At 40.1% G+C, this 27,851-nt stretch overlaps 1 protein-coding gene across 2 annotated transcripts in view; it reads left to right on the top strand.

The window, feature by feature from the left end:
- The window catches only part of LOC124721787 (importin-13), a 189,705-nt gene that overhangs the window by 71,280 nt on the left and 90,574 nt on the right, over positions 1–27,851 (top strand). For both annotated transcript variants that reach the window (XM_047246904.1, XM_047246903.1), the window contains 2 exons: positions 11,486–11,729; positions 23,960–24,141. In XM_047246904.1, coding sequence (XP_047102860.1) covers positions 11,486–11,729; positions 23,960–24,141 — 426 coding nt within the window. The remainder of the gene's footprint in view (positions 1–11,485; positions 11,730–23,959; positions 24,142–27,851) is intronic.

Raw genomic sequence — 27,851 nt, 5'->3', positions numbered from 1 at the left:
AGTCCTTGGAGACTCAATAGCCATTAACATTGAAATAACAATAAATACACTGATGGTTTGCACTGTAGGAAGATTTTTCTTCTCCCACAAAATTTTACTTTTGTGACTCGTGACCATTTTGAAATGATTGATTCAGATACTTTCTCTGCTGTTTGGAAAGTAACCAATGGCTGTGAGAGTGGTACGCTAACCATGTACTGTGGCTCTACTGTTCGGAAAGGAACCAATGGTTGGAAGAGCAGTATGCTAACCACATTCCACTACATACCAGAGTCAATTATGGTGTCACATGGTGTGCTGACTGTTGAGTTTAGTTACTTTTTAGCACAAAGTGAACAGAACTGAGGAAGAGAGGTAGAAAGTTAGTAAAATGGGAGCTCTTAGCAAATGAAATGAAACTGCCGGCTAAAAGTGTTAATGGAATTGCTACTTGTGTTAGAAATGGTGGATGCAGTGATATTTCATTGCAGTGATGATGAATAAGTGTCCAAATTACATTTGTATGTCCAGAAATACTGAAACTGTTTAGGAGACTGTTGTGGTCGTTGGCACAAGGAGTAGCATCCATATTACCAACAAGTGTTAGAGACTGAAGTAGAGCGTTCAGTGTAACCCCAGATATAAGATGTTCTGGTGATGGTTGCCATAGGCTTGGATGTTTGGTTTCAGCGTCTTACACATACACAGATCAACAAATACCAATTTCTTGTGGAAGTGCAGGTGTTTCTGATTGTCTGCAACCCCAAAGTTACTTATTTGACTATGAGTTTGTGGCATCAAATGAAATCTGAACATGGGACAGTTATTCTGACTTGGTGAACATCTTGCCACCATCATTGAAGAATGAATTAATTGTGCCATTGATTATTTGCATGATTTTTATGGAAGTGAAGTGAAACAAGTCATCTACAGCCAATGTTAACATGATTTGTTTGTGTGTGTGGTTACATATTGGTCACTTGAGAATTAGTTGATGGAACAGTAGCTTAAATGTAATAAAAATAACACATTTCGTGTATTTGCAAACACAAATTTAGTATGTCTCTACACTAGAATCTGCAGAGTAGCAGGTGCAGACACATACAGTGACAAACCTATAGTTATGTAATTGACACAGGTAAAGAGAAATCTGGTGTAGCAACTTCCAAGCAGGATAAGTCTGTAGCACAAGTTCCATTACCAAAAACACAAACACACAGTATAGATCAGTCCAATTGTAAGCAAGTTTATAGCAGTGAGCGGAAGTACTGCTTTATGAGAAGGCACTTTTTACACTGCCGACTCCCATTATTAATTGGAGGAAAGATTACCACTTATGTTACGGATAGCATCCATGGTAAATACAGAACGGGCTATAGATTGCAGAGCGAGCTACTGTATTCGGAAACTACTGCCAGTGGGTTGCCCAAGAAATAACTTACTGTTATGATATTCTTATTTTTTCATGTTTTGAATAAATAAACAAAAACTCTTGCAAAGCAAACTTTTTTGTGATTACAGTTGTGTTGTTTGGTGTCGTCCGATATCGCAAGCATAAGCTTGTGATCACTGCGCATTTTGAATTCTGTTAACATCACAAACAGCCACAGCAGTCGAATCGTGCTTGGGTGCCTGAGCTTCACGGCCTCAGTCGTAAGTGTCAGTTTGTCTCAAGAGTGTTATGTGGACGTGATGGTCAGGGTAGCAATAATTCATTTGACCACAGATACGAAGGTGCATCAACCTGCACTTCAGCTGGAGGGCCTTACATTGGAATAGATTTCGAATATTGCACAGTCATTGGAGATCTCCCACACTGCTTTCCGTCAGTGAGAGACTTGGAGTGATGTCACCATTGTTGAGAGCATGCAGCCCCAGCATGTGGAGAGTAGCATGTTGGGGGAAGAGGAACTCGCCACATTATACACAAGCCCACCTGGCCGATGTGGCCAAACGTGTCGGTAGCAGGAACAGTGAACGCCACTTCCTTCGTGCCCCTCTTCTTTTGTACGGCACGGGCAGGTGGCCTGTCCAAAGCAGTGGGGCTTCTGCTATAAATTTAAAACAAGAATGATCACACAGCAATGGTATGTTGATCTCTAACTTCCCCTTCCCACTCCCCCTCCTCCTCCCCCCCCCCCTCCCCCTCCACCCTACCTCCCTCATGAGTCATTAAAGAAATCAATGGATATCGACATTCACACTGTTTTGTTGTTGCGTTTACCGTTGTCTGCAGGCCAGAACAAATTTTTCATTGAAGTGCAGGTGAAAGATCAGTCGTTACACTTACAATTCAACATGGGAGTCTCACTTGGTAAGCTATAACAAATGACAGATTCCTATTCTTGGCTAATTCATGCTCTAAACAATGTACAACTTCCGTTCCGTGTTGTACTTGGTGGCTAATGATATGAGTACTGAAAATTTGTTTGGGTTAGATGCCTTTGCTACTTTTGGTTTTTCTGTTACGGATGTGGTGCATCTGGTGTTGGACCAAGTGCCGTATCATGAATTGGATTCTTTATGTTCTCAGTTTCTGCATCTGTTTGCCCCAGGGTGAGGTTGTGCATACAATTTCACAGCACACATCACCCTCAAACCCTCCACCTGCCCTCAGTTGTTTCGGGCGCGGCCAGTGCCGGTAGCTTTATGTGAGCAGGTGAAGATGGAGCTGGATCGTTTAATGTCATTGGGAGTGATTAGACCGATCTCCTCAAGTGAATGGGCCACGCCCATAGTGATTGTAAAGAAGCTGTTGTGTCAACTTCGTCTCTGTGGTGACTTCGTGGTCACCATTAATGCACAGGCAGTCGCAGACATGTACCCTCTACCTCACCTGGAGGAGGTATTCACCTTCAGATTCTGTTGGCCGAGGCAAAAAAAAACAGTTGCTTGTGGTTAATGTGCCTTTCAGCCACTACCAGTGTCAAAAACTAAGTTTTGGGTCAGTGGTGTGCCTGCCATCTTCCAACGTTTTTTAGAACACATTATGTCGGTGGTCCCTCAGTGCATCAACTATCTTGACGATATCATCATGACCGTTGCTACCCACAGGGGATCACCTATGTAAGATCTTTGTTTAGTGTTCTACAGCCCATGGGCCTCAAATGTAATCTCACCAAGTCTCATTTTTTCCAGCCTTCCATTGTTTATTTGGACCATGAAATTTCCTGGCAGGGTGTGTACCCCGTGGGAGAACACGCTGTCGCTGTTATGGCTTTTCTCCATCTGTCTAATCTACAAGAACTTTAGGCATTCCTTGACAAAGTGGCATAATATCAGAAGTTCATTCCCAGAGCGACCACTATCGCCCACCCCTTGCATCTGTTGCTTCGGAAACATACTCCTTTTGTTTGGTCTGCAAGCTGTGTGTGTGCTTTTGAACAGTTTCCTTTTGTTTGGCCTGCAGGCTGTGTGTGTACTTTTGGGCAGCTTCCTTTTGTTTGGTCTGCAGGCTGTGTGTGTGCTTTTGGGCAGCTTAAGGATAGTCTCCAGTCAACACCATGTCTTGCGAAAATTCAATTGGGCAAGGATCTGGCCTTGGCTACAGACGCGTCGCAGTACAGGATGGGGGTGTACCTGCCCCAGCACCATTCAGATGGCTCTGCACAATCTAATGCCTGCCATAAATGCTCAACTTGGCCTAGCAATGTTATTCTCAGGTGGAAAAAGAAGCTCTTGATATTGTCTGGGCCTTAAAAAAATTTCATGTGTTCTTGTGTGATGAAAAGTTTTATTTAATTGCCAACCATGAACCCTTGGTTTCCCTTTTTAGCCTCTTGGCATTCTTACTGGACAAAGGCAGTCACCATTTTCTGTGGTGGGCTGTGTGCTTGTCTTGGTGCACTCATAGGATCCATTTGTATTCCATTTCACAACATGAAAATGCAGATGCTCTGTTCTGGCTTTCCATGGGCCCTGATCCCACATTCGACCAGGGAGAATGGCTTTGTTTTCAATTTGATGTGGAGACGAGACATACAATGGATGGCTTCACTATCACCAGATCCCATATTGCCTCTGCTGTGGTGGCAGATAAAGTGCTTCAGCAGGTCATATGCGTGGTACAACAGGGTTGACCTGACCATCTGCCAGACCGGGTAGTGGACATGCTTCGGAATATTTGTGCATTGCACCATGACTTCTCCCTCACGGATGGCATTATTCTCCTTTTGATGGATGGGTTTACACCACGCATCGTGGTTCAAGCAGCTCTGTGGCCCTCTGCTTATTACACCAGTGTCACTGCAGGATGTCTCACATGAAACTGGTGGCGCACCACCTTGTGTTTTGAGCGGGCATTGATCGGGAGATGGAACACCTTGTGACACCTTTCCACAAGTTCCAGATCAGCAGGTGGTGCCTCACAGTATTTTATCACCACGGCTGGCATCCACACAACCTTGGGAACGAGTCCACATTGATTTTGCTGGTCCAAACACTTTTTGGTTGTTGATAGGTGATGCTTTTTCTCATTCTACTTATGTCATTTGTTGTACATCTGCACCAGCAGATGCAACTGTCAAGTTCATGTTGAAGATATTCTTCATAGAAGGCTTGCCTTACACCCCAGTTTCAGACAATGGTACTCACTTTGTGGTACAATTTTTCAAGGGCCTTTGTATACACAGTGGCATTCACCACATTACAGTTCCATAGTTGAACAGCGAGGCAGAACACAGTGACCAAACATTTATGACATAGATGCGCAAGTATGTAGAAGATTTTTAGGCCGAGAAGGATTTCACATTTTTTATAAGCTCGTACAGAATTATGCCAATTGGGGCCAAAAATACTGTCAAGCTCCTGCGAGGTCATCAGCTGCAGATGCTACTCAACCTCTTGCTACTGAGCAGGTGTCTCCCAGCAGTTCTGGTTTCATTGACATTTGTGCCCAACACACTGGTCTGGGCCAATGCATTGCTGGGTCTTCATGATTTGCACTGGAAATCGACTCGTGGCATGCCACCAGAATCAGTTGTGTCCCAGGATGGATGGAGGGCTGGATACTAGGGCTGTGGGCGAGTCAACTCTTTCTTAGTCAGCCCTGGCTGCTCCAAGAGTCAGGCAGACCTAGCTGTGCTCTCCTAATTTGGCGATCAAGGCTCTGTGAGCACATATGTTGAGTCTGCTTCTTGTGACCAGTGCTGGCACCACCCACTGCATTGATTGGGAATCTGGGTCTCCATTGCTGGAGCCTCTCCTCTCCAGACTGTCGTTGTCATTGCACCAACATCCAGATAGCTCCTGCCTCCCTCTTGCTGACTGTGTGCACTAGTTATCTCGGGGTCCGTGGATGGTGTACTTGCCATCATTCCAATCACTTTTATCTCTATGCAACAGTCTGGGAAGATCGGGAACTTTTTGTCCCTTTGGTTACTGGCCTGGACACAATTGATATCACTACAATCATAGCGTTGTGGACAGTGACACACGGTCCTCTACCTTACAAGGAAGTAGGTGCATAGCAACTCGTTGGTTACTACACCTACTATCTATAGTGGACATAAGTCAGGTCACTATTGCAAACACAGTGTGCGGAAACATTTGAATGGTGTGTCTACAGTAACTCAAGGTGGCTGCCAGGGGCAGCCGAGTCACTGACCGCAATGACCTGTTACGCCAAGCATGTGCAGCATGAACCTGGTGGCAGCAGATGGAGAAGGCATCATTATAAGTCCGTACGTGGGCCTCCGGGCTCTCAGTTGTCAATGTATTTGATAAGTGTAACTACATCCAGTTTATTCTTCATGTCACGCCATGCCCCAAAAACTTGTATTTATTTTAAACCTCTGATATTCCTGGTGTTTCAGTTAGAGCACTAATGTCTGTGCTGCAGGGTCACATGATCACCTGGTACCGGTACTACACCATCAGCAGTGCTGCAAATCGGCCAGTGTGCTCTTATGCGGGGTAACTAATGTTTTGTCTGGTGAGCTTATTACAAACAGTTAACAGTTCCGATATTAACATTATGAGTATCAAAACATAGGTTGCTCATTCATACTGTAGGTTTAGAGCTTATTGACTGAAAAAAAAGCACTTATCTGTTGTGGATTGGCATTACCAAAATATGGATAAGATATCTGCGAATGCTGATTTCAAATTGCACTACAAAAAGCCAATCTTGGTACCTACACTCGTATTATCTATAAAGGAAGAATGGCCTGTTGTTCTCCATGAGACATTTACTCATGTGATTGGAAGCATGCCTTCCAGAGTAGACACGCTCATAAAAAGTTAGTTCAGTACCATATTCCATGTCACAAGATGAGATGCCTGCAATAGCTCATCATCAGGATCAGTATAAATTGTATTTCTGAGACAATCTACAGCTATTTATTACAGTAATATTATTAATTGGCTGTCTAGCAACTGTGTTGACACAAGTTGCTGCTGGAGCTGGGTATAATGAAGAATTCTCTCACACATTTTGTCATCTACCACAGTATTAAGTTTGGTGAAAATAATCAGTTTGGTGAAAATAATCAGTTTGGTGAAAATAATCAGTTTGGTGAAAATAATCAGTTTGGTGAAAATAATCAGTTTGGTGAAAATAATCAGTTTGGTGAAAATAATCAGTTTGGTGAAAATAATCAGTTTGGTGAAAATAATCAGTTTTTGAAAATATAATGTAATTCGATAGATAAAAAGTGTACTCACCAAGTGGTGATAGGAGAGTACACAAACCAGATGGTTGTAATTAAACTTTCCCTATTTAACACATTATAACATGGGAAATGTGAGTATCAAATTTGGTAGCATTAAAGTTAAGGACATGGGGAAGAGAAATAACGCAGAATCAATTCAGTTGAAAGACTTAATGTGCTGCTACGGTACATCATACCATTACGTACTGGTACCATTACTGCTACAAAGGGACTCAATATGGTGCCCATCAGTGTCCAGAAGAGTCTGAAAGTGCAGAATGCATTCTGCACAGCAGAACGAAGCATATCCATAGGTGTGCTGCCTACCTCTTGATATGCTGCGCATCAGTGCATGTGTGACACATTCACCATACAGAGGAACTATATGTACAGTGACCGGAGGTGAAGATCCCCACACTCAGCAATTGTGTGTTTACCTTACCCGTCAGAGAAAAATGAGCTTCATCTGTCCGTAGGATGGTTCAGGGCAGCCCTCATCAACTTCAATGCTCACAAGAAAGTGGAGAGCGAAGTCAGCACGTTGTTGTGCGTACTGTGGTGGAAGTTGCTGTACAATATGTATCTTGTATGGATACCATTTGAGAATGGTTCGAAGCACCTTCCATACAGTGGACCATGGAATGCTCAATTGTCGTGACACAGCATGTGCACTGCCTGATGATCTGGTATTGGGTGCAGCATTGTCTGCCATAGCATCAGCGATTTCATTAACCACCTGTGGTGCAATCGGTCGTTGGCCTCTTCCCAGAGCGATGCCCAGTTCTCCAGTTGATTTAAACTTCTTCATCATGCTCTGCACAGCAGGTGGAGAAAGAAGACCCTTTCCGAATCCTTTCAGCCGGTGATATTCCTGAAGTGCAGCTGCAGCATTACTGTTGTTTTGATAACAGAGCTTCACCAATAATGCCTACTCCTTTTGTCCAAACTCATGTTGACACGTTAACAAGTGCACTGTGACTGGTCAGGTGTGTGGGACTATGAATCACGATGACTGATCACAGCACCTGGTGGCCATAATTGTAACTGGACAGTGGCACACTGATGCATGGAAATAATGCACCCCGTACCGTGGACATTATTGCTACGAAGTTTGGTACTCATATGGTAATTAATTTCTGTGTTATAACGTGTTAAATTTTGGAAAGTTTAATTATAACCACCAGGTATAAAGGTATTGAAATTTGCAAGCTTTCAGAGCCAGTGGTTCCTTCTTCTGGCAGCAGGGAGGAGAGACCTACTAGACAGGATGAGTGAGTCTTGTTGAGTGGAAATTGCCAGATAGGTCACAGATTAGCAGGGTAAGTGCAAGAGATTGCTGTATTTGAAACTGTAAAAGGGGCTGGTGTAGAGTAGGGTTACATCCAGAAACAGGGACTGTCGGTAATAGCCTTTAGTGGGCAACTCCCTGGTTCCAAGAAACAAAGTGTGGGGCCTTATGTTTGGTAGTATAAAAGCATATTTTCAGAAGGACTAAATGTAATATGTGATGGGATTCATCATGGCAAGAGAAGAGGGTTTGAAGTGTTAGAGATGGGAGTGTTAAGAGATGGTGGCAGTGGTAAAATGCTGAATATTTCCTCAATCAGTGCCCAGCTGATTCCAGACTTGTGATGTCCTTCCTGCTGACCTTAATCAGCTTTATACTTACCAGTAACTACTTTACCTTTTAAGGGGCAGTCATACAGACAAAATGGGGGCATGGCCATGGGAACCAGGATGCCTCCTTCCTTTGACAATATTTTTACGTGTCACTTTTAGGGGGCTTTCCTGGGATCCATAAGCTTTTAGCACCTGGTTTGGTTTAGATACATTGATGACATCTTTGCCGTATGGACTCATCGTGAGGCTCACCTGTTATAATTCTTCTTGGAATCTCTAAATATATTCTCCCAATTAAATTTCATATGGTCCTATTCTGAATCCCATGCCACTTTCCTTGATGTAGACCTCTTCCTCCCTGAAGGTCAACTACACACTTCTATACACATTAAGCCTACTGACAAACAACAGGAGTTGCATTTTGATGGTTGGTATCCTTCCTATGTCAAACTTTCCCTCCCATAAAGCCTTAGCATTTGAGGCAAACTTATTTGTTTAGATACAGGCTCTTACACCAATAAACCATCATTCTCACCTCAGCCTTCACTGGATGTAATTACCCCCCACCCGCCTTGTTCAGAAACAGATTATCCAGGCCATTGCATCCAATCCTGGTACTGATGAGCCCTCAAAACATAGGCGTGCATCTATAGTTACTGTTATCCATGTCTCGAATGTATTAATCACCTACTTAGACAAGGCTGTGACTTTGTAAAATCATGTCCTGAAATGAGGTCCATTCTGTCCGACATTCTGCCCATCACATGTAGAATTGCTTTTCTTTGCCCTCCCATTCTCTGCAGGACCCTTGTTGGCCGCATGCTCCTTCTGCACCCATTTCTCTACTCTGTGGTTCCCTACCCCTTTGACTGTCCCCACTGTAAGAATTCCCCTATGCACCCTCCTACCACCACCTATACAAGACCTGTAACTGGCAAAACATATACTATCAAAGGGAGAGCCACCTTCGAAATGGTATCTTGTGTACCAACTGTTATGTTTGGCTTTTTACATTGGCGTCACTACCACCAAATTATCTGATAAGGATGAATGGGCATAGGCAGAGGGTGTATCCTGCCAACACACAATATGCTATTGCAGTGTGTCCTCTAAAACATGCAGTTGTAACCTGGGTGCCTGTTTCACCACACTTATCATCTGGATTCTTTCCTCAGACATTAGTTTCTCAGAACTCCGCAAATGGGAATTGGTATTACAACATGTCCTTGGTTCTCACTACCCATCTGGTCTTAATTTATGGCAATTCTTTCCATTTCAGCATTACTTCTCAGTAACTATTCCTTTCTTCATTCCCATTTAGTTTTCTATATCTTTTATTTTCTAACCTTTCTATTTTTTTCCACCTCCCACCTCTGCCACAAGCACTTATCTTTTCTCTTTTATTGTGTACGATGTTTAACCTGTAATCTCTGTCTTGTGTATTACCCTTTCATCCACCTTAAAGCTTTCAGTTTTTTAAATCTCGTCCTGTGTAGCCCCCAACAGTCAGTCTGTCCTTCTCGTCCCATCCAGTATGTCTCTCCTAACCCGCAGTTCGGGGTGACTTTTCTGGACTGTCCCCATTTCCTTCCCCTTCAACCCTTCTGTCAGAAGAAGGAACCACTGGCTCTGAAAGCTTGCAAATTTCAAAAAATTCAGTACCTTTATATGTGTGTTCTCCAGCCACCATTTAGTGAGTAGATTTTTTTTCTCCCTCCGATTGCAATATTAAGTTTGATTTCCATTCCAATTAAGATAGAAGATATGCACAATAATTCTGTGATATCCCTCTGTGGGATATCTACATAGGAACAGAGGTGGCCAGAAGTAGTGGAGCAGTTGATTGTTGCCATTAGAAATCTGCACATGGGCAAATAATTATTCCATACGAATAGTCGGTAAATGTATCTTTACTTAACTTGAGTCAGTCCTGAAGTAAAATCCAAATTCTGAGTCAAAGGTTCACAGCAAAATACATCAACACAAAACAACAGTCTATAAGCAGGGCGTGATGTCCGTTTTCCAGCCCACGATCAACTGAACTGAACTTTAGCTGCCTTGGGGTTGTGCTTTAACCAATCTGCAGAGGTCACTCTTATTAGCAGCAGGTGGAAGCCAGGATCTGTAGGTGTGGGTCAGTGGTCGCAATGTCATCCTTCGCGTGCACAATCAGTGTCCGCTGAAGTCTTGCGATGTGTTACCAACTATTGCCAGGTGCTGACCCTGGTGGTATTGATTGCAATGATACAGTAAATTCTGCTTGAAATGTTTGTCTAGATGCTCTCAAAATCCAAATTCTGAGTCCAAGGTTCACAGCAAAATACATCAACACAAAACAACAGTCTATAAGCAGGGCGTGATGTCTGTTTTCCAACCCACGATCAACTGAACTGAACTTTAGCTGCCTTGGGGCTGTGCTTTAACCAATCTGCAGAGGTCATTCTTATTAGCAGCAGGTGGAAGCCAGGATCTGTAGGTGTGGGTCAGTGGTCGCAATGTCATCCTTTGCGTGCACTATCAGTATCCGCTGAAGTCTTGTGATGTGTTACCAACTATTGCCAGGTGCTGACTCTGGTGGTATTGATTACAATGATACAGTAAATTCTGCTTGAAATGTATGTCTAGATGCTCTCAATCACATATAGATTTTTTGTAAATAATAGTTAGGGGGGAAGATGGTCATTGAACTTAAAGATAGTGATGAGTAGTGGACAGATGCATTAAAAATGTGGTATTGCCATTCAAATTTGGGAGAAATTTACATAATAGGTATGCGTGCACTCAGTTTTTATTTTAGGTCATAAATCATTCATGTGATTGCTCAGAAGGGATCTTGATGTGTAAGAAATTCAGATTTAATTGTGTGATGTACCTTCCCGGTGGGACAGATCTCTTAATATCCAGTTGACGTCTAAAATTGTCGAGTGAGTAAAGTAGGTGCCTCAAAAGTTGGATATCACCACTTCCTGTATTAGGCTCAGGAGCACTTTCTGCCCATTGTTCCCGCTATCCTATTGGTTAAAACGTCATGTTTATGACATTGTTTGAGTTGAGTACAAACATTTTTGATTTCATCTCTCTTCAAAATGCAACATATCGACAAATTCATCATCTTTTTCTTTGAGAGTGACTGTATATGTTCTTGATTTGTTCTATGTTTTGTACATGACTGTGATAGTGTCTCTATTCTACTGATGGTGCTTTTAATCTTAATGACTGTAGTTTTTTTGTTACAGATGTATTGCTATCAGATACTACATGATCAAATTCTGGAGTTACTCCTTCATGACCTTTCTGCAAGAGCTACAGAATTTGAAGAGTCGTGGCAGCCTGTTGAAGCAAATTTGCATGCTTGGATGGCTATTGCAGAATTGGTGCCAAATGTGAAACCACAGATTGGGTCATTTTTTATGATTCTACAAAACATACCGATTAGCAAGAGTAATATAAAAGTTTTTAATGCAGCAATTGACTGTATGGGTAAGTCTTAACGTGTTTTGTTGTTCAGATTATTTTAGAATCTTGGTTGGTTAGCTTTGACAAAATTGGCAATTGTTTTTTTCATCTGTATGTGTTTTAGCACACTGGTTGAAGCTTAGTTTGGATTATGAAAAGATCCACTGATAAAACATTGCAATAATTCTGTTTTGCAGTAATAGATGACTCTTACCTATAGCGCATTTCTACATCTTTAACAAAGAGTTTTTCCCTTCATCTGCATGCTTCAGTTTATCCTACCATTGTCTTACATACCTGTCTCAAGTCGACAAAAAATGGATATTGTAGCAGTTAAAAAATAATGTTCCACTGTAGCTGACAGCAGTGATCCCATGTCAATTTACATATAGTGTTTTACAGCTGTGGGATCTGCGTGGTGTCTGTTCTTTTGAAGTATTAGACACCACATGTTCACAAAAAATATAAAGCATGGACTCTGAACATACAAACTATAGAAGAAATGTGACTTCTGAAATTTTCCCGGCATATTTCTTCTTCTAATAATTTCCGGGTATGCAGCCGGATCCCGTCGGCGGGATCCGGCTGCATACCCGGAAATTATTAGAAGAATATAGAAGAAATATTTCGAGGGCTGAGAAATTTGAATGCCTGGTGAGATCTTAAATGCAGTCAATGGAAGCTTTGTCAAAAAGGAAGATAAATAGCCTTTAAACTGTGCTGTGATTCATAAAAAATTCAGATACATCAACTTAGACAAAAATGGCAGCTGTACTGTGCATTGGTTAGGCTAAAGGGCCTCTTTGGTGCATAGTCGTAGCTAAACTTCTCAGTTGAGAAAACATAAGAAAATTCTGCAGAAATATGTTAGGACGCAAGAAGTTTTCTGAAGGGTTTACTAATGGGAAGCATAACCTCAGTGCAGAGGAGGAAGTTAACCTTTTACAGACTCTTGAAGAGACTGAATCAGAGAATGTTGGCACATAGGCTACTCACTCTTCAAGAGAAGTGGAAAACTTCTCACCGCTGATTGGTGGAAGAACACATTGACATACCAGTATATTTGAAACCTTTTGAACAAAGGTGGAATGAAAGTCATAAACCTGCGAGGAAAAGGAATTAGATGGTTAGATTTGGTGTTTCTGTAGTCCCCAATTGACTACATCCACAAACAGTAGTAATAATCCAATCAGTTTTGGGGCACATTATTTTCTTACAGTTGCAAGGGCATTGTGGCTACTGAATATGTTGTTGTTGTTGTTGTTGTTGTCTTCAGTCCTGAGACTGGTTTGATGCAGCTCTCCATGCTACTCTATCCTGTGCAAGCTTCTTCATCTCCCAGTACTTACTGCACCCTACATCCTTCTGAATCTGCTTAGTGTATTCATCTCTTGGTCTCCCTCTACGATTTTTACCCTCCACGCTGCCCTCCAATGCTAAATTTGTGATCCCTTGATGCCTCAGAACATGTCCTACCAACCGGTCCCTTCTTCTTGTCAAGTTGTGCCACAAACTCCTCTTCTCCCCAATTCTATTCAGTACCTCCTCATTAGTTACATGATCTACACACTTTATCTTCAGCATTCTTCTGTAGCACCACATTTCGAAAGCTTCTATTCTCTTCTTGTCCAAACTATTTATCATCCATGTTTCACTTCCATATGTGGCTACACTCCATACAAATACTTTCAGAAACGACTTCCTGACACTTAAATCTATACTCGATGTTAACAAATTTCACTTCTTCAGAAACGCTTTCCTTGCCATTGCCAGTCTACATTTTATATCCTCTCTGCTTCGACCATCATCAGTTACTTTGCTCCCCAAATAGCAAAACTCCTTTACTACTTTAAGTGTCTCATTTCCTAATCTAATTCCCTCAGCATCACCCAACTTAATTCGACTACATTCCATTATCCTCGTTTTGCTTTTGTTGGTGTTCATCTTATACCCTCCTTTCAAGACACTGTCCATTCCGTTCAACTGCTCTTCCAAGTCCTTTGCTGTCTGAATATTCTGGTTGAAAATCTGAAATACAGTTTTTTCTGATGCAATGGTGTTCCATAAGCCTCATCTTGGAGAAGCTGAGTAAAAGAATCAAGTAATAAGGTTGCAGTCAAATCCTAAAAAGTAAGATGATTGTGTAAATTACTGTACAAGCCTCTCAACAGTGTTGCATATTATGCTGACTGACTAAAGGAGGCCATATCATGTACTTGCCACTAATTGGATGAGCCATGCCTGTGTCCTGAGGCACTCTCATAAATATATTAGTCATCATTGGCCAAAAATCTCCATGGTCACCATCCACCATTGCTTTGTAAACCATTTTTGCTCCATTGGGAACTTCTTCCATCTAGCACACTAGAAGTGTACTCATAATGCAACTGTTGAGTAACTCTCAAGTAGAAAGGTGGAAATATGTGATTTATTACTTGATTTAGGAATGTTTAACAATGTACACTGAAAATTTTGTTCTTTGCATGGTACCAAACTAAGCATTGATATCAAGACAAAAGAAGAGTAATTTCACTGGTATATGTCAGTTACTACACACTATAATGCAATTTTCCTTAACAGACAGAGAACCCATTTGTCATAATACACGCTTTGTATTAATTTTTGAAGAATTTAGTGGCGACTATTTAAACCAAACTACAGAGTAAAAGAAAGCAAGAGAGAAAATCATTTGCTTTGCAAGAACACAATGTAGTGAAACCCCCAGTATACGTTTTGTGATGTCTAGATGTAACAAATGCAAAATTGAGGAAAACGCAGGCTTGAGGAATATATTAAAACCTCCAAAATACGATCAAAAGCATATGTAATTGGCATATATGATTAAAAATCGTAATCCTCTCCAATAAACTGTACAAGCTCTGTATAAGTGAAGGAAGTTAAATGTACAATACAATGTTTATACAATAATGTGTTGTAATAAATTTCGTCAGTTCATAAAAAATCACAGATGTGTAACAGCAAATAAAAATTCATCAAAAAATTGAAGTTGGTATCTGGGTACATGGTAATTGAGCTATTTCCCAACATGCTACGGCCACAAATTGTACTTCAAAACACACATTTTTGAGAGCTCTTTCCTTTGTTTGCACCCAGGAAAAAGCAAAAATTGATGAACATGGTGAGTTAAACCGCAAACTGTGAAATACGGTGAAAGGCATTGGAATCTAATATGTGGGGCATGGGTTTCCTTTGCTCAATGAGAGAAACAGAGATGTGAAAAATGATTTTGCTTCCCCAATTGATGTTACAAGCTTATTAAAAGTCTGCTCAGTCAATTTCTGCATGCCGTGTAAAATGTAAATTTAAAAGAAAGCTCAGGCCCTGCAGTTTCACTTCATGCTTTCTGTGATTGCTGCCAATCTTTATGATCAACAGTGTGTGATACAATGTATATATGTGACTAGTGTATGTAGTTGCTGCAACCGTATCGTGTCAGATTTGAACACGAAAGTCTTTAAAATGTGCTGTCACAAAACCCTTGTTCTATTTCATGTGGCATCTTGCCACAGCACATGACCTACACAAAAAGTATATTTTCAGCACTTCACAAAATGCTTTCATCCCTACGTGCACTCCCATTGTTAAAGGGCCACTCCATCTCCACACACCGAGGACGTGAGCTCATTTTACATATGTTAGTGTGGTGTGGTGGCTGTGCTGGCTGTTAGGTGCTGTAACAAGTTGCCAGCCAATATGAGATCACTAACCAGAAATGACCAGAATTTCCTTGATTCTGACTGAGCATATTCTTCAAGACTCAGTGTTTGAATTTAAAATGTTGATGGTCGATATTGTTACTGAATACAATACATCGCAAATACATGCGAAAAGAAAAGACTGAGTTATAAGTGACACAGGAAAAGCTAGCAGCTGGGCCCGTTCGTCACGTGTTGGCTCATTACGGAATACTTCGTATCAACTGTCCTGTTTTTCCATTGCTGCTGCAACGTAGCAGTAATTTTATCATAATTGCACAGTGAAGTTAAACATTGCAAGCTGTTTTGGCAACGTCCAATCATGGATTATGTCAGCATTTCCTCTTCATGTCTCCCTTCTCCACAGTTATGTAATAATATTCCCTCAAATCCTCCATCACCACCACCACCACCTGCGGCACGAACCATTTGTCTTTTGTGGCGCTTATATCTCATTCAGTCACGTCAAATGTTAATAGGAAAAAAAACAGGATGAAGTCAGGTGAGACGTCGATAAGAATGTAGAATTGAGGTAAACCTTACTAGGAAGAAATGTAAAATCAGGGAATCTTTAGCACTGATCTTACGGATTTTTCACAGGGGCTATGAATTTTTGTGTATGGAATTGCAAAAAGCATAAACTCGGAGAATGTAAAATCAAAGTTCCACTGTATTTTACTATTTAGAACTCTCATCTTTTAATATTGCCATGCCAACCAGTGGGTATCATTAGTCTGATAAACATGCTGTAATGAGAGTTCTTTTCGTCTTGGCTGAAGTACGCTTTCCCAGCAGAAACCTTACACTATATTACATTTTATAGTTTCTGTGACTGCTCGTTTGGGTCAGCCTCAATTCTTTTCAAATCATGGTAGAAAAGGAATGCTTAGACAACTGTTTAGATGATGCTTTGTAGACAAACATTCAGTTGTATTGGAGAGTGATCCAGAATGAATGTGTTTCATAGCACCTAAAGTTGGGATTCCACGTGCTGCAGGAGACGAGTGTACATATATGAGATATTCAGAACTGACAGTTTGCAGTTCCTAGTTGCTAACTGTTTCCTTGGCTATAGTGAGTGAAAACAGTGGCTGTTATTCCTTCTCTTAGTAACCTCGAGGTTTAACAATGGCTAAATTTTTTAAACTCACAGAACATATTGATAATCAAAGTTTGTCAGCTGTATCTAGTGTGAACATTGTACACAACCAGGTGGTGTGTTACTCACAAGGGCAGTTTTTTGGAGGACAGAAAACTGTTCGTGGTCTGAAGAGTACATGGGGCAGCAGGTATGGAAGTAAATTGTGGAGAACAGTCATTTTATCATTGTGGGAATTGACAGTCATGTCCCACGGGTATTCTGATGCTTGTTGTATAAAATTGTTAGCAAGCACTGTTGTTTCTGCTGAGTGAGTGCCTAAGATCTAACATCCAAATAACAACAAAATGCAAGTGTGCAGCATTATTATTTCCTCAGTGATATATTGACGGTGATGACAAGGTGTTGTACAGTATTATCACAGGTAGTGAAATGTGGATTGCTCATCTTATCTTTCAAACTGAGCAGAAGTTAATGCATCTGCATAACACTTTCTCTCCATTTAAGACAAAATTTGGGAAGATAACCTTTATAATAACTATTGTCCACGTGCTTGTGGCACTAAAAAGACATTTTGTTAAATAATTTAATGCTCATAGATGTGATGGGAAACACTAACCATTGCTCTAAAACACTACATCAGTGATGACAGGCCCTCCAGAATATGTTCAGTTCTATTCATATGTTGCACTAATTCATCACGATGCTTTGATCATGTGTTATACAAAACACAACAGATTTTCTGTGGAAGTTGGACTGGAAGTAGTTAGACTGTCTGTCCCAACAGTAGTGATCTTCTTCTCAGTGTTTTCTATCTTTTTGTACCACAGGAGAAATTCTTATTCAGTCAAAATTTTCACTGAATAGGCTCTGATATAAGTCACACATTGATTCCAAATCAGATGGCAGACCTTCATGAAGCAAATATAACAGCTGATTCCTCATTGTGGCAAATATGCAAGTTCTAGGAGGGAAGTACGTCAGTGATTGCTATATCTGTTCCAGAACAAAGGAAGGAAGGATGAGTAGGGTTTAACATCCTGCTAATGAGCTCAATAAAGACAGAGAACAAGCTCAGATTTGGGAAGGATAGGAAAAGAAATCAGCCTTGGCCTTTGCAAAGGAACAAGTCTGGGATTGACCTTAAGTGATGAAGGGAAACCACGGAAGATTTAAATCTGTAGGACTGTATGGGGATTGAACCACTGTCCTTTTGAATGAGAGTTGAGAGTCTTGCCACTGTGCTACCATGGTCAATCATATCTGTTGTAGTAAATGTTTTCAAGGTGCTGTCCTCCTGTTTACAGGCATAGGGGAACCTTAATGTATATCAGGTTTGTTGTGGACTTCTACCTGATGAGTCAACAGCTGTTTGCTGTTAGACAGTTGTTAGGGTTTTCATTTTTTGTTCTCAGAATTGGGAGTTTATGCTGTTTAGCTACATTTACTTGGATTTAGTGAAGAGTTACCTTTGATAAACTGTCACTAGCAGTTATAAACTCAACTTCTTGCTTAGACTGCCCTACTAATGGAAGGCACAGTAACAGTTAATACTGTATTTTGCATATCATCAGTATGTGGTTCTTCATTTCTGGCATCATGATCATCATTTTCTTGTGAAAATTTCTGTCCCAGACAATGGAATTAGTGCGTTTTGAGGAATGCAAAGAGTCTGTGAAGTTTATAGTTTAGTCTATTCTGCTGCTTCTTAAGGTGGCATCATTGGCCACTGCATGTCTGCCGGCTGAAACACTTCATCTGTGACTATACATTGTTTTTGCTCACTTAAGTTATTTGTATAATCAAACTAAATGTTTAATATAAGAGTAAATATGGAGTATTAGGTGTAATTGTAAGTAATGCACCATGATACTACCATCACAGCACCAGAGAAAACCAGATTCACATGATACTTGTAAAGTTGAGAGTAGTCTGAATGAGATGGATCACTTAGTGCAGCTCATAAAGATAAACTCATATTTCATTATTTCTTGTGTCAAAGTGGCTAATTGGCTGCCAAGATGTAAGTTATTGTATTTCGTACTGTGTCGATACCTAGTTTTCAAAATCGTTAGTTTCTTCATGACAACAGAATAATCTGTGAAAAGTTTTCTATGTTAGAGACATTGAGAGATGCTGACAACTTCTCAAATGGTGGCACTTCCTTCCCATATACTGGTTTCATGTAGTTGTGAATCTGTTTTTGTGATTTATCTTGGAGATGTAGGAAATTGTATTCTCCTGCTTCTGCATTGTCAGTAATTACACCTTCCATTATTCGCGTATTGAAAAAGGAAAAATCTCTACTCATTATTATTTTGTATGTTTAAAATAGAAAGATGAAGACTGAATAGACAATTTAGGGTGCTTATAGTTCATTTCTGTCACTGCGAGTCCTGTAACTTGTCTCGATCTGTAGCGCTGTGTGAATTGTTTTCATTATAAAGATTGTAATATGTTGAGTGGGACAGACTATTTAGATACGCGTTGTGTGTGACCTGCATGTGGCAATATGTTGCCCTTGTTTATTCTCATAGTTTGTAGTGCCCTTTAAGTATTAAAATGGATGCACATATCCATGGTAAAGTTAATCAAACATTAAACAATCAATAAATAAAATACAGTCAAAATAAAGCTTCATTTTACTATTCATTGTGTACAGATTTGACTGTTGAAAGATAATGTTGTTGTGCGTGTATTCAAATGTTAGTGGAGATCAGGAGGTCGTTGGCTGCAAACAATGATTGTGGCACAGCCAGCTGCTGAAGGACAGAGAAATGTTTTCATCTCATGTGCATGTGTATTACACCTCTGTTGCGATAACATTGTTGTGTGTGATAACATTGTTGTGTATCTTTTATATACAAAGAAAACCCCCTTGAATATGACAGTGGACTATGTGCTTATAGACCAGTGTCTGCTACATTCATGGCATGGGAATAGTAATAATTTTTGAGTTTCTGAGGTGGCATACACACTCCTTAGTTCATTTGTATTTGTTTTTAAAGTGGACATATACTACTGTTGGCCACTATTGTGAATGATAAAAGAATTTTCACTGCTACTGGTGATACTAATATAAGAAATGGTTAATAATAATGAAAGTAGAAGTTTTTAACTGTTTTAATTTGCACTGCATATGAGGTATATTATTAAACTTTTGGAAGCACATCTCCTTCCATAATAAGTTTAGTGTTGTAAGGAAGTGGATCCTAAATTTTAGAAACATGCACATTCTTTTGTGACGTGATGCCTAATTACCAGGATAATGCCGTTAAATCTTCAGTTATCAAAATCAGGCAAACATATTTGTTGCATGTCTTTATTGGCATATAATATGAAATTTGGTAGTGCAGAAATATGCCTGGAGAGATTATGCTTTTACATATTTGATATATAATAGGGTTGTTAAAATTCATAGTTGAAAATTAAGTTCTAGTTTTGTACAGTGACTGAGAATTCTTGTTCAAATTTCCATGTTTTATTCTTTGTGACATACATTCACTAGAAAATGGAGACAAGCTGCAAAGGCTTAAAATAAAATATATGCTGTTTGCTAAAATTTGTATCAGAAAGAAACTAAAGTCTAGTATGATCTTTAATTGTATCTTAAATTTCTTGTGTAAATTCTTGTTACCATGGGTCCCACCAAGAGTGCAGCTTCAGCTCTGGCAAATTAGTGATTCCTGTTGTTGTTAAAGAATGAGTTCTGTCGTACATGAACACAATCTTTTCACTTTTGTTACAGATTCATACTAGCATTTCAAGTTTACAAAATGTAGTTAATGCAGTAACAGATTTCTAATTTTTTTTTATAGGTCACACTGGCAATTTAAATCAGTTTTTATTAACTACTTGACTGCAAATGAGATACAGTTTAAACTTCATTACAAAATGACACAATAAGAATAATTTACATTAAGTTAGAGAGAAACTTAAGTTGGTTTAATTACAACTAAAGAAACACCATATCACAACTGTTCTTATAGAGGTAACATAAGACTGAGAATGAGAACCATAGTGATCTCTGTCTTGTACACCAGTTTTGTGAATTCTGAAAAGATGAGTTTTGTAGAAAATGTTATGTCCATGATCTGGACATCTCCTCTACTTCTACTTCTACATCTACATCTACATCCACATCCATACTCCGCAAGCCACCTGACGGTGTGTGGTGGAGGGTACCCTGAGTACCTCTATCGGTTCTCCCTTCTATTCCAGTCTCGTATTGTTGGCGGAAAGAAAGATTGTCGGTATGCTTCTGTGTGGTCTCTAATCTCTCTGATTTTTATCCCCATAGTCTCTTCGCAAGATATACATAGGAGGGTGCAATATACTGCTTGACTCCTCAGTGAAGGTATGTTCTTGAAACTTCAACAAAAGCCCGTACTGAGCTACTGAGCGTCTCTCTTGCAGAGTCTTCCACTGGAGTTTATCTATCATCTCTGTAATGCTTTTGCGATTACTAAATGCTCCTGTAACGAAGCACGCTGCTCTGTGTTGGATCTTCTCTATCTCTTCTATCAACCATATCTGGTACGGATCTCACACCGGTGAGCAGTATTCAAGCAGTGGGCGAACAAGTGTACTGTAACCCACTTCCTTTGTTTTCAGACTGCATTTCCTTAGCATTATTCCAATGAATCTCCATCTGGCATCTGCTTTACCGACGATTAATTGTATATGGTCATTCCATTTTAAATCACTCCTAATGCCTACTCCCAGATAATTTATGGAATTAACTGCTTCCAGTTGCTGACCTGCTACATTGTAGGTAAATGATAACGGATCTTTCTTTCTGTGTGTTCGCAGCATATGACACTTGTCTACATTGAAATTCAATAGCCATTCCCTGATTCCCTGCACCATGCATCAATTCGTTGCAGATCCTCCTGCATTTCAGTACATTTTTCCTTTGTTACAGCCTCACAATATACTACAGCATCATCCGCAAAAAGCCTCAGTGAACTTCCAATGTTATCCACAAGGTCATTCATGTATATTGTGAATAGCAACGGTTCTACTATGACACTCCCCTGCGTCAGAGGAGTTAGCAAGTGATTCTGGATGGGAGACTGAGGACAATTCTAGAAAAAAGTTGGCTTACCCAACTGTAAGCTGGTGCTGTACTGAAAGTTAGAAAATTTTGAACCAGAGAACTCATTAAGTTAGGAAAGGAAGCTCATACTAGGATTTACAATGAACATTGAGGTATGACTCAATTCATAGTGAACAGCCCGAGGCAGTAAGTCATTCTTGGAAACTTCTTGAGCGCCCTACAAAGCAAGTTCAACAGGGAATATTAAGTCTCACCTCATACATAGACTGAATGACAGAGACTCAGCATTTAAGTCCCAGGAATCCTCATCCAGCACCTCACATTCTGCTTACACAGGTTTGCACAATGTGCCCCCTGTGCATTGTGTGCTGTCCATGTGATCTGTGGCTTTTCTGTATTTGGTTATGTCTCTGTGTGCTGTCCATGTGATCTGTGGCTTTTCTGTATTTGGTTATGTCTCTAAGTGACCTGTGATCAATAGACAATTTCACTAGTACCTGCAGTGTAGGCTCTTCCACTTTTGACTGCATACCATCCCACACAACGTGCTACATTTTGATCCGACACATTGTGAAACATTATGCCGTGCACAGATCCTATGCCAATAAACTAAACAGAATACAAAGCAAAAGGGAAGAAGGCAAGAGGAAGAAGTTTCATCACGGACGATGTCAATGAGGAAAAACAGTCCTGCTCTAGACATGTAAGCTTTTTGGATGGCATTGTTTCACAGAGGATGGAGAATGCAAGGATGGTAATATTGCAGTAAAACAGGCTAATCAATGAAAGTGAGACAAGAAGATAAATGTAAAAAGTTTTAAAACTGTAATTAACATGAATAAGAGATTGTCTGAGTTATAGAATCATCAATGGCACTTACAGAAAGTACTGATGAATTTGCATTGTAGTTGCTCATATGTTTCTGAAGAGGGTTTTAGAGATTTTTTTGATGATGATGTGAATGTGTTAGCTTATGTCCATTGTATGAAGAGTATTTTTCAGCTGTTTGATCACACTAGGTGAAACCTGAGTTGAAAGTTGTGGATAAGAAAGAATGGTAACACTTTAGTACATGACTGGAAATGCAACTCCCCACTTGCCAACCTTATAGAAAGCCTGGGAATAAAGTTTGCCATTTATATGAGTGAGTGATTTGTCAGTCAACAAGGTCAGTCTGTAAATAATTATTTTTATTCAAATCACTTAAATTGGTTGAGTGGTTGACTGTAGGTGAAAGCTTGGTTATGGTTATACAAGGAGTGCTTTTGTTGGCATGTAGTGCCCTAGCCACTTCAGACAGTTCACCCATGCATTAACAGTGTATTAATATATTGTAACACTCTGTGTCCTTTCAGTCTGGGTACCAGGTGATTTTTTTCTGTTCGTTTTCAGAAAGCAAATCATCCACAAAACAGTTCTACATTGTTGTAATATATATTAATTATATATATATTAATTAATATTAATATATATTAATTACTGGTGCCAGAGCCAGTGGCTTCAGGTCTAAAGTGCGGAGTTTTAAAATTAAGTATCATTTATATTAAGCAAGAAGATCAAGTTATACAGTCAATTTCCTTTTTAATATCTGGAGACCCAAATATGTTTTCCATAATTGGTAGCTTAGTTCAGTTGGATTAAGACCCAGACTCCGAGTAAATCATTTTAGGCCATGTAACTGCTCTGTAATCACCATGCTTATTATGTGTTGGAAATTACAATATGGCTTATCATAAAAATTAAAGAAATTAACTTAGCACCACACATTTTAAGGATTCCTCCTCCTCCTCCTCCTCCTCGTCATCATCATCATCATCTTCTTCTTCTTCTTCTTCTTCTTCTTCTTCTTCTTCTTCTTGTGGTTCATTATCTTCATCCTGCCCATAAAGCATATTGAAAAGCAACCAGCAGAAAAATAAATTCTGAGAATGAAAAAACCCATGAAAAAAAGAGAAAGTGAAGTTACAAGATGGGTATAAAGTTGTTTGTACAGTTAAAAAACTATATATGTAAGTGAGAGTATTTCTCTCAATTTTCAGCATTACACATTGTTATAAAGGGTTAAAGGCAACATAATTTTCTGCCTGTACCTTTTATATCACATGGGGTTACTTGCAATATTTCTTAAATGCAAGTTTCCATTCATAGAATTGACATGACTCATGGCTATGAGACATGTGTAAAATAAATCTATGTATAAATTTCTTTGTTCAACATATTGCCATAATAGAAAACATTGCATAAGCTAGTGTAATGATGTAGCATCACACTAACATTATGTCATGATATAGAGTTTCATTTAGTCTTCTCCTAAAGTAGTTAACAGATTATTGTTGTTTTTCTATGGATGCCCAATAATGCCTTTCTAATTAATGTTTAGGTGCATATGCAGACTGGATTAACATCAATCCATCTTTCTTGTCATATGTCATTCCCACTGTCATGTCTGGCTTGGAGAACACTGAATCAGCACCTTCTTCCTCAATGGCTTTGAAAGATTTATCAAGGGACTGCCAGTTAACAATTCAGCAGTATGCAGATAATATCATCAGATGCATTCAGGTACAAAAAGTACTAATATTTTTCAGAATTTTTAATGTTAAATGCATATATCATGTGCAAGCTTTACTAATAGTTGCATTGTGTGTCATATGCACTATGTAAATAATAAAACTGGTGAAAATTTGCACTATTTATTACTGATTAATTGCTATTGTAAGAAAGATTATCAAGTCTCATCTGAATGATTGGTAGGGTAAGACATGGTCTTTTACAGAAAAGATATTGGGAACTGTGTTCTATTTAAACAGTGTGCTTTATTACTTGATATAATTATTATTTTTTATTTTACTTATGTGATTTTTAACATGGCTTATGCTGTGCACACCATTAGAACTTGCTTTCTAATTTCACACTGAACTGTCCTGTCGGTGACAAAGCTACTGCTGTAGTCTGAATATGGTCTTCAAAAATTGTCGTAGTTTTAGCTGTACTTATCAGATGTGTATGTTGCAAACATTAGGTATCAACTAAATTTCTGTGGGGGAAAACTAAAAAAAAAATCGCATGTAGACATACTCTTTGCTAGTCTTAAGTAGCCTTGAACTTTTAGATTTCAAGTAGGCATTTTTTATGACACTACTCAAGAATTTGAGTACTTGATATGATGAATTCTGCTCATGTCTGAAGTACTAAAAAGAGATTCCCAGAGTCAGTAATTTTGTAGTACAATTTCTAGGTATTGTGTGCAAAGATGGTGCATAAAGTCATTATAAAATACTTCTTTTTTGAAAGCAGGGATTATCAGAAGAAAAAAAAACTGTTAAGTCTTCAAAACTGTGTACATTTTCAGGACACTTGATGCAGTTATCGGTATTCCAAAATACCTCTTTGGTGGAACTATGGAGCCATACTGAGTATTATTTTGGCTGCTCTGCTGTTTTCATAGAAGTTAATCCTTGCAGAGTCAGACAAGTTTTAAATGGGGCTAGCTAGTCTGTACTGACTGTTCAGATTTGCATATTTGTTTGCTTGTTGAATGTGTCATGTGACACACAATAATTGTCATCAATGTTTATTGCTGAGTAGCTCTAGGAATGTATATATACATTGTTTTGCAAAACTGTTTAACAGTTTAACACAAGTACAACAGCAGATGTGCTGAAAAAGTCTTGCCTGTAGAATTATGTTTTCTCATTCAGAAAATTTGCATTTTTAAAAATTATTTTTATTTGTACAAGTAAATTTCCAGTTCTTTTAATAAATAGAGCTTTTTCTGTTTGCTGTGGTGTGATGGATACGGAGTATTCCACTTTATGCTTTTTGTGACCTATGCTGCATTTGTGTGATTGTAGATGCTGTGTTAAAATGGTTTACTCTAAATGCATCAAGACATCCTTGAAAATGGTTCTTAAAAATTCTTCTGGTGTGGTCTTCATAATATGCAGAACAAGTTCCATAATAAATTGGGGTTGAGAGGGGGGAGGGGAGGGGGTAATGCTAGTCATGTTTCTGGTATATTCAGTAAAGCCACTTGTGCACCCCATGTTGTTCCTCTGGGAACTCAGCCTTTTTTCACTGGGTACAGGCTGTGCAAACCAGGGTTGCCTGAGTTTGGGACTGGTTAGTGCTGCCAGTCTTCTGTAACTGAAACTCTGGGCATGCTTCTGTGACCGTCCTGTGGCTTGGAAAGTTGTGTGTCTCAAGGAATGGAGATTTTGGCTTAACCTTCCAGATGGTGAGGATGGTAGAAACCTATATTTTAAAAAAATCTCAAGGTGTGCTGTGTACCAATGACATGCATGGCTATTGAGGCAGAACAGTTGTTAGCAGGCAACATCTTGGGAACCTGCTGCAACTCAATTGTGTAAGGCTTATGCATCCAAGGGAAGTCCTGTCTGTGTGCACCCTTCCTTCCCTAGCTGCTCGTGGGACCGAGATGGCACCATCTAACGCTTCTTGGTCAACTCCCAGCAGAATAGGTGTACTGGTGGTGGATATGTTAGTCGGTATGTCTGAAGTAGACTGCAATGTCGATCTTGAAGAAAGGAAGGTATGTGAGGTAAGAACAACAAAGCTTATTCCATGTGGTGAGCTAAAACCGCTGTAAAGCAATGCAACCACCAATTTTCACCAAACATTATAGAGCTTCCAGCAGCTGTGCAGCAGGCAGGCCAGCACTGACACTGACACTGACACTGACATTCCTACAAAGTTTTCTTCGGCAAACAGACAAAGAGAAAGTATCAATTGCAGAAGAAGATGGGTTCGTAAACAGCTACACTGTGTTGAACTCGCACCATCTGATGGTTTTAAGGATTCCGCTTCTGGGTAAATGGAATACAAAGTGTGCCTGAGGCAACCATCTGGTGCCTCAACTAAACCTCCAACTGTAGCAGGATGTCCTCCCTGGCAGAGAGATAGGAGAAAGAAAAAGCTCACCAATAAAATGGCTCCCATACTACAGTGGAACATCAGCGATTTCAGGAAATGGATCTCCTAACTCGGGATGTCTCGTGTGCTTGTGTTTACAAGATGCACATTTTAAACTTGCTGATGCCCCTGTGTTGTGGGGCTATATTCTCTACCACAAAGATGACCCAACTGGGAAAGGGCCAAGGGAGGAGTGACTGTATGTGAATAACACACACCACTCATCTGTTCTGCTCCTGGTTACTGACCTACAACCAGTTGCAACTGAAATTCGTGTGCGCCAAAGGTTCACAGTATGCTCTCAGTACTTACCACCACAAGATGCAATAGAGTCTGAGGCTTGTGCAGATCGTGTAGAACAACTCCCCTGACCATTCCTACTACTGGGAGACTTCAATGACCATAATGTATTGTGGGGCTCAAACTCTACGTGGCCAGGGATCAAGTTTTAGAGCACCCCACGTCATCTTAGAACCTGCGTATCTTCAGTGTGGGCAATCCCACTCATTTCAGTGCTGCTACTGGATCACCGTCAGCCGTAGACCTCTCTGCCCTCCAGCTCTTACAGATTCTGCTCAGTGGGAAGTTACTGATGACCTTAATCCACTGACCATTTCCCTCTTTGGACCCACCTGTGGACACTGTTCAGCCAGCTGTCTGTCTGAACACTGAAGCAGTATCCAGGAATGGGCAGACCACATTACACATGTGAACTGCAATGCCACTGACTTATCCATTCCATAGTCCTGGTCTTCTTAGAAGGCAGCCTGTACCATAGTGGACAGATGAGTACCACTCAGCAATTCAGGTCATGCACGCGCCTATGTGAAGATTTAAGTGCTGCCCAACAGCGGAAAACGTCACAGCCTTTCGAGTAGCAAGGACCGACACTCGAGACACAACCGAGAAGAGCAATAAAAGGGCATCGCAGGTGTTCCTGGACTCTGTCAACCACTCTTCTTGTTCTATGAAAGTGTGGCAAGCCATCAGAATGATTTCTGGTAAATGCAGTTGGTTACCTATAGCAGCTGTGCAGAAGCAGGGATGTCTCCAAACACTGCAGGAAACATCGCCCAGGTAATGGCAGAGAATTTTGCGATGACTACTGCCAGTACCAGCCAGGATCCAACATTCCACCACTACTGTGCAATGATGGTGTGAGGTGTAAGTTGGATTTCAGATCCAACTGTTCTTTCTCAGTGTGGGAGCTGGATTTGACATTGTCTGAGGGTCTCATACTGCACCCAGCAACCACCAAGTCCACTACAGCATGTTGCAAAACTTGCAAATAGAATGTTTTAATTAAATATGACAGTTTCCCAACATGTGGAGAGAGTCAG

This window comes from Schistocerca piceifrons, chromosome X, assembly GCF_021461385.2.
Source record: "Schistocerca piceifrons isolate TAMUIC-IGC-003096 chromosome X, iqSchPice1.1, whole genome shotgun sequence".
Lineage (NCBI taxonomy): Eukaryota > Metazoa > Arthropoda > Insecta > Orthoptera > Acrididae > Schistocerca > Schistocerca piceifrons.
The sequence above is the reverse complement of the archived record's forward strand: the minus strand, read 5'-3'. Positions and strand labels throughout refer to the sequence as shown.